The 8,036-nt window shown below is 43.0% G+C and overlaps 1 protein-coding gene across 1 annotated transcript in view; it reads left to right on the top strand.

Annotated features, from left to right (window-relative positions):
- Positions 1–7,117, top strand: part of PIR (pirin) — an 87,645-nt gene extending 80,528 nt beyond the window's left edge. Inside the window, exon 9 of the mRNA XM_077769650.1 lies at positions 6,816–7,117. Coding sequence (XP_077625776.1) covers positions 6,816–6,928 — 113 coding nt within the window. The 3' untranslated portion in view covers positions 6,929–7,117. The remainder of the gene's footprint in view (positions 1–6,815) is intronic.
- The last annotated feature ends 919 nt before the right edge of the window (positions 7,118–8,036 follow it).

The raw sequence follows: 8,036 nt of genomic DNA, 5'->3' as shown, positions 1-8,036 counted from the left end.
CCCCAGCTGATCATACATTTAAAGAACACTGATTATTTAAAAACTATTCTTTGGAGCGCCTGGCTGACTCAGTCAGCAGAGTGTGCGACTCTTGACCTCAGGGTTGTGACTTCGAGCCCCACATTGGGTGTAGAGATTACTTGAAACTAAAAAAACAGTCTTTAAAGAATACTCTTTTTTGTTCTATTAATAACTACGAGGAAAACATTGAATTATACTCCAGTAAGCCTGTAGCATTTGACCTCCACTTTGCATGCTTCAGTTTCCGCTCCAGAGGTTCACGGTTCTTGCTTCCTTTTATCTTGGTGGATGAGCGCCAGAATAGTTTGTTCTTCTGGAAAAAGCCTGAAGACAGATTGAGAGGAGTCATAATCTTTATTAACAGTGACTAGAATTTAGGTGCGAAAAGGATGTGTGGGATCCAAGTCTTTTGAGTTTCATGGTCTCCTGTGCACCAACGAGGAAAACCAAGAGTCTGACCAAGTCGGTGACAGACCAAAGGGACGGGACTGCTCAAAGCCATCCTCCTTTCGCGTTGGGGGAAGCCTGTCTCCAAGGCTTGGATCTCAGGAATGCTGCATGTGCCTGACCTTCAAGCTCCGAGTAACCAGACAAGATAGATGTGTCCCTTGACGTCTCAGTTAATGAGCAGGTGAAGCATCTTGTTTGGTTTGCTTGTTCTTTTTTATAACTTTTTGAACCCCAGAAAGTTTTTCTTTTACCTGTGAACATTTAAAGACAGCCACAACCATCTCCTGGCTGTTCGAGAACTAGTGCCAGTTTAATGAACTAGTTGAGGACCTTGTCTTTCTTATCAGGGAGTGTCCTTAATTTTGGGTCTGCAAATTAAGCGTGGAATGTCCTAGAATGTTGGAATAGGAAATGTCCTCAGCACCGATGTAGTCATGTCCCTTTTTATAAATGAGGAAAATGAAATCAATATATTTATTTACGTAACAGATACTTGGGTAGCATTTATCATTTACTAGGATTACCGAGGATTGGTCAAAGTGCTTTCTGCGTAGTCATTTAATCTTCATGGCAACCTTATGAGGTTGGTACTCATCCGCATTTTACAGATGAGGAAGTAGAGGTACAGAGGGTTCATTGGCTTGTCCAGGGCCACATAGCTGGATTCACAGTCAGGCTGTCTGATTTCCAGCCACCCTGCTCACCCACCTCTCACCGCATTGGTTTGCCCCTCGCTCTGATCTGTGGCTTCTCTGATGGGAAGTGACGGTTAGTAGTGGAGCTAGGATTCGAACGCTGGTCTCCTGACCCCGTGTTTTGTGCTATCCGCTATAACAAGGTTCTACATAATGAGAGATTGGACTCACAGCATTTTAAAATTTTTTTTACTTATTTTATTGATTTATTTTTCTTTTAATAGTTTATTGTCAAGTGGGTTTCCGTATAACACCCAGTGCTCCTCCCAGNACAGCTTTGTAGTAGAGGCTAAAGTCCAGGATGGTGATGCCTCCCGTTTTGGTTTTCTTCGATATTACTTTGGCTGTTCAGGGTCTTTTGTGGTTACATACAAATTTAGGATTATTTGATCTAGCCTTGAGACGTATGCTGGTGCAACTTTGATTGGGATTGCATTGATAGTGTAGATTGCTTTGGGCAGTATNAAATATGGATTTAGAGTCATTGTGTTCTCTGTAGGATTCATGCTTGTGGTGGTGTCTCTGGTGTCTTGTGTTCCTTGCAACATTTCCCTCATAGACTCCCCCTCGGGATTTCTTGTGGGGCTGGTTTAGTGGTGGCGAATTCCTTCAATTTTTGTTTGTCTGGGAAAACCTTTATCTCTCCTTCTATTCTGAATGACAGGCTTGCTAGATAAGGGATTCTTGGCTGCATAGTTTTCTGTTTGTCACTTTGAAGATTTCCTGCCATTCCTTTCTGGCCTGCCAAGTTTCAGTAGATAGGTCTGTCACCACTCTGATAAGTTTCCCTTTGTATATTAGGGCCCTTTTATCCTTAGCTGGTTCAGAATTCTGTCTTTATCCTTTCACTAGAAATGGAAGAAGATTGATTCAAGTTACTCCTGAGGGGAGTTCTCTGTGCTTTTGGACTTCATTGTCTGTTTCCTTCCCTAGATTGGGGAAGTTCTCAGCTACAATTTGTTCAAGTACTCCTTCAGCGCCTTTCTCTCTCTTCCTCTTCTGGAATTCCTATGATACGGATATTGTTCCGTTTGATTGCATCACTCCTCCTTTTGTGCTCCTGGATCAGTTTATCTCTCTTTTTCTTGGCTTCCTCTTTTTCTATAATTGTGTCTTCTAGTTCACCTATTCTTCTTTCTGCCTCTGCAATCTGTGTAGTGGCCACCTCCATTTTATTATGCATCTCATTTATAGCATTTTTTAATTCATCACAACTATTTTTAAGGTCCATAATCTTTGTAGCAATAGCTTCTCTAGTGTCTTCCATGCCTTTTTCAAACCCAGCTATTAATTTTATGACTATTGTTCTATATTCTTGGTCAGTTATGTTTCTTATCTTTAGCTGTCACTTCTTCCTGGAATTTCTTTAGAGGAGAGTTCTTCCGTTTTGTCATTTTGGCTAGCTTTCTGTCTCTTGCAACTTTTAAAAGCTTGTTATGTGCTCTGCACCTGTGAGTCCTGCTATATTAAAGGAGGCTCATATACTGTCCACGGTCTCTCCATTCAGGAAGTGTTCTTTTAATGGTTTCCCTTGGTCTCTCTTGTTGAGACTTTGGTTATTTTATTTCCCTACTTGTAGTGGTATTTGGGACTCTCCACCATGTGTACTTTGGCTTGTTTCTTGAGTAGCCCTGGAAAGGAAAACAGACAGACACACAAACAGGGAACAAAAGCATGCAGACGCACAAACAAATCAAACAAACAAGTAAACCGAAAGAAAAACAAAAACAACAAAAGACAAAGGACAGTCTAAAAGCATAAAGCCAGAGAGACTAAAAGACTTAATTCAGATAGAGAAAAAGGAGAATACGGCAGGTGGTGAGTAGAAAAAAAAAAAAATGAAGACAATGTTACCCAGAGAAACTATATAGTCTGATTATTTCAGAGAGAGAGTAAAGAAGGTAATGACAGAGGTGTCGAATATGCATCAAGAGAATGGATTAAATATGACTGTTTAAGCAAATCTATAACCAGAATACCTAGTCCAGCGGAGCGGAGAGATAAAAATGAATTAAGGGAGAATATATCTGAATAGCAAGAATTGATCTACAGTTAATCATGGCAATGCATCAATGCTGGTCTTGGGGAAGGGCTATTTCTTCCATTTCATCTTTCTGGGCTCTGGTAAAAAAAAAAAAAAAAAAGCAGCTCCCCAGCGCAGATGGGCTGGTTTGGTGTAGGCGGGTCTCGCCTCCACTGCGGGTCCCTCCAGCCCTCTCTGAAACCCTGCCTTGGTGGTTGTGGGGAGAAAAATGGTGGCCCCCCCATCCCTTCTCGAACCAAGCATTGCAAATCACTCTTTTGGGTCTGAGCTCCCTGCGCCACGGCGCAGCCAAGGTGAGCCGGGTACTATGTCCCGCCCCCAGCCTCGTTTCTAGATCTTACTCCGTGTGCATTAATGATACCGCCCGAAATGTAATTCCCCAGGCCCAAGCCAGGGCCCTTCCTACCGGGGGATCGAGTAGGGGAACGGTTCCTCCTGATGCCGACTGAGTCCCTTACGCACCATCTATTCCGGGGGGAATTTCTAGGACCAGGGTACCCAGTCCAAAGAAAGCTCCGCAGTTAGAGATCAGATCTCTCTCTGAACGCCCTGAGGTCAGAGATGGGATGATAGGATCCCTGTCCGTCCTGGGCCGAGGATCCTCTCTTCTCCAGGGCCAGTTCTATGAGCAGTTTCAGCCGCTCTTTCTCTTCCCCTCGACTCTCCACAGAGGGGGCTCCCTCCCCTCTGTGCCTCCGTGTCCTGGCCCATTTTTATCTTCCCCAGTGCATAATCACGCTCCTATGAGGCTGTCTTCTTAGTGGATTCTGTCTCTTTTCCTCCCAGACTCTTGCACTCAGCGTCCTTTGGCCTCGGCCCTTCTTTGTTTGAGAGATGCAGGCGGCAAGTACGGACCTCCCTACGTCTCCCCCATCTTCCTCCAGTCTCTCACAACATTTTTATTACTTGGGAGGCAGTGCAGAGGTTTAAGAAGAGAGATGATGAAAACTGTAGTTTGAAAGAGTACTTATGAGATTATTGATAACTATCAAGTAATGTTTGTGCCATAACCCTTAGAGTGGATAAATTAAAAGCATGCTTTCTGAGGGATAGAATGTACAGCCTGGCAGCTACAATTAATAATACTGTAGTGCATATTAGAAAGTGGGTAAGGGAACAGGCCTTCAAAGTTCTCATCACAAGAAACAAAACCTGTAGCTTTGTGTAGTGACGGATATTAACTAGATTTATTGTGGTGATCGTTTCATAATATNCAGGTCATGATCTCATGGTCTGTGGGTTCAAGCCCCACGTCAGGCTTTGTGCTGACAGCTCAGAGCCTGGAGCCTGCTTCGGATGCTGTGACTCCTCTCTCTCTCTCTCTCTGCCTCTCCCCGCTTGCACTTTGTCTCTCTCTCTCTCTCTCAAAAATAAACGTTAAAAACATTTTTTTAAAATTAAAAAATAAGAAATTTAGTGATATAGTATGCAAAAAACAGAAAAGAAAACAAAAAAAATGCTTTCTGGTTTTAGTTTTCTTCTCAAGGATTTGAGGAGNAACTTCCTCAACTTGGTGTTGGAGGCCTCCAAGCTCCCTGTGCTTCCTCTCCAAGCTCCCAGTGTGGTCCATGAAACAACAGTATCTGCATCACTAGAAAGTTAGTGAGAAATGCAGTCTCAGACCCCACGCTAGACCTCCTGAATCAGAATCTGCATTTTAGTAAGATTCCCAGGTGATTCATGTGCACATGCTACATTGAGAAGCCCAGCAGAATACCCCAGGGAGTGTCAGAATGGAAGCCCAGAAGTGCGCCATTTTTCTAGAAAAATATTTGGGAGACAGGAGCGGTATTCCACGAGTCCAAACTAGTGATACTCTGTTGTGCAAAACATTGGTCCTTGGCCCAGGATCTGCTCTCATCTTCTGAGTTCCATTTCCCTTTCTTCTGTATGTCCTGTAAAAGTTGGCTTCTCCAGGCTGCCCTCTTGGATTGATTATTTGTTTTGCACATGAGGGCTCCCTCACTCTTTCATATCTGCTATAGTCCAAGTGTCTGTTTCCAAATGAAGTTTCTCTCATGAGCCCCAGATCCATGTTTCTGACAACTTACCAAGTACGTCTGCCAGGAAGCCATTCTGTTGTTTCCAGTACCTTCATGTCAGAGTATCCAGAGCTGAACTCCTTGCTGTACCCACACCTCCTGCATCCCGTATCCCAGCTGCCCTTAACAGTTCCACCATCAAAACAGCCTCTGAGGCCATATGCCTTCTCTACCCTGATGCCAAAATGTTCTTTATAAAATGCAAATTAGATCACATTTGGTGACTCCTGATCGCCTGCAGAATTCTACCCACACTTCTTCCCATAGAAGGCATGTAAAGCGCACAGGAGTCCGCCCTCTTTCTACGTGTCAGGCGCCTCATTCTTTTCGCCCTTTGATCCTTCTAGCACTGTACCCCCATCCTCAATTCCTCCACTTGTAGCAAAACTCGAGTTCAAACCTAGGAATTAGACAAAGGTGCCAACAAACTGTGACCTGTGGGTGAAACCTGCCCACCGCTTGTTTTTGTACATAAAGTTTTATTGGAACACAGCCATCTCTATTCACGTTCCTGTTGTCTGTGGCTACTTTTGCACCTCAGCGGAGGAGTTGAGTAGTTGAGACAGGCACCGATTGACCCACGAAATCTAAAATACATACTATCTGGCCCTTTGCAGAAAAAGGTTGCCGACCCTTAGAAAATCCAAAATGTGATGCTTTCCTGACTTGTAAGTTTTGTAACCTCCTATTTATTGTCAGTGAGTTGCTACAACTTTTCAAAAATGACTGCAACCCCTCATGTAAGCACACAGCCTTGTATACTGCAGAGACCCCAGAGCTATGATGAGATCTGCCAATTCCTTGCATCAGATCGGTTCAGTTCTTGACATCAGGTAACGCTATAAAACTAACAACTGTAGTAAATCTTCAAAGTTCCTACCACAAGAAAAAGCAATTCTATAACTGTGTGTGGTGATGGATATTAACTAGACTTACTGTGGAGGTCATTTCACAATATGCACAAATATTGAATCATTATGTTGTCCACCTGAAACTAACGTTGTTTGTCAGTTACACCTCAATACAAACAAAGAAAAAAAACCCTAACAACTGTAAAAATGATTGTGATAGAACCAAACCCAGGAATGTTTTGAATAAAGAGATGGCCATTGCTGATGACAACTTGCAGTGGGTGAGTGGATGATGCAGTTGCATTTGTGTATCTGGAGTTTGATCTTTATAACCATACACAGTCCTAGTCAAGAAACTTGTATTCTAATCGTCAGGGATTAGATGCCACAAAATAACCTCTTACTGTTCAGATGTGCCTGGGTCAGTTTCAGATTAAGAACTCTAGAAATACAAGGACACCTGAGTGGCTCGGTTGGTTCAATGTCTGACTTCAACCCAGGTCATGATCTTGAGGTTCTTAAGTTCAAGCCCCACAATGGGCTCCCTCTCCCTCTCTCTGCTCTTCCCCTGCTCGTACACATGTGCGCGCTCTCTCTCTCAAAACTAAACATTAAACGTTTTTTAAAAACTCTAGAAATACATACCATTTCTAGTGATAGAGGAAAATATTATCGTCACACAGAACTTTCTGAATGTCTCTTTCTGCCCTAGGTCCGTTTGTGATGAACACCAATGAAGAGATTTCGCAGGCCATCCTTGATTTCAGAAATGCAAGAAATGGGTTTGAACGAGCCAAAACCTGGAAATCAAAGATTGGAAACTAGTGAAGAACACAAAAGTAGATCTCAGTACTTTCTAGAATTTTGCCTGTTGTGGCATCCATCCACTCAGCATAGTCCATTCCCAAAGCTGACTTAGCCAGTGCTTCTAAAGAATTGCACACTAAAGTGATAAACATGGTTTTTATAGCACCGCACATGAGATATTTGCTGGAATATGCAAATAAACCTAATTGTTGCTTCTTTAAAAAAAAATCAGTGTTCTTCATTTTGACCCAAGTTATGGAGCTTCTGTTAAAAAAAAAATCATTTTGTGCTTGTTTGCCTTTTCATGTGCTATTTTTGTGCGCAGGTAAGTTTTTTAAGCCTATTTGATTGCTTTCTGCGTGTCCCTGGCAGTAGATGTGTGAGCGTCCAAGGTCCCTTCCCGAGCAGTGCGGTTGTGATGTAACATTCGTGCCTGTGTGCCGTGGTTTCACGTTACAGGTTATGTGCGTTAAAGGAACAGCGATCCTGAGGGTTTGAGTCAGTTTTAAAAACTGCCCTGCTATTGGTAGGGACGCGACACGACTGCAGCCAAGACTTCCCTGCGTTTTCTGCCAAAATCTGTCAGATTTAAGACACATGCTTCTGCAGCCTTCCATGAGGGTTGTGAAAAAAGTTTGAACCTAGAATTGGGGTCCAGCCTTCCGTAGCTGCTAATATTGGTGGCCACACCACCTCCTTACAAAGCAACTAGAACCCAGGGCATAGGGTGGAGAGGTTTGTTTGTTTGTTTGTTTTGTTTGTTTAATTTGCTGGACATGACATGAATTTGGAGTGCTTTTTCATGTCCAGTGGAGTCATGTCCACCTTCTGATTATCTTTGGAGCATGAGAGCATTTAAAAATTTTTTCATCTCTCTCCCCCTGCCGCATAAGATTGTGCAGAAACGTTCCTTGACTAATTGAAGTCATTTCATTGGATTTTGATCACAACTGATGATTTGCTTTTCCATGTGAAGTCTTCGGATTTCAAACTTTCCTTCTGGAGAATGTCTTTTGAAACAGTTTTCTCTAGCTGCCTGATGTCAACTGCCTGGTAATCAGTGGATATTAAAATCTTCAAAATGTACAGACAGTGGGCCGTGGTGAAGATTTTCGTGATGTGTTGT

Source organism: Crocuta crocuta, unplaced genomic scaffold (assembly GCF_008692635.1).
Source record: "Crocuta crocuta isolate KB4526 unplaced genomic scaffold, BGI_CrCroc_1.0 scaffold1171, whole genome shotgun sequence".
Taxonomy (NCBI): domain Eukaryota; kingdom Metazoa; phylum Chordata; class Mammalia; order Carnivora; family Hyaenidae; genus Crocuta; species Crocuta crocuta.
This window is presented reverse-complemented; position numbering and strand designations above follow the sequence as displayed.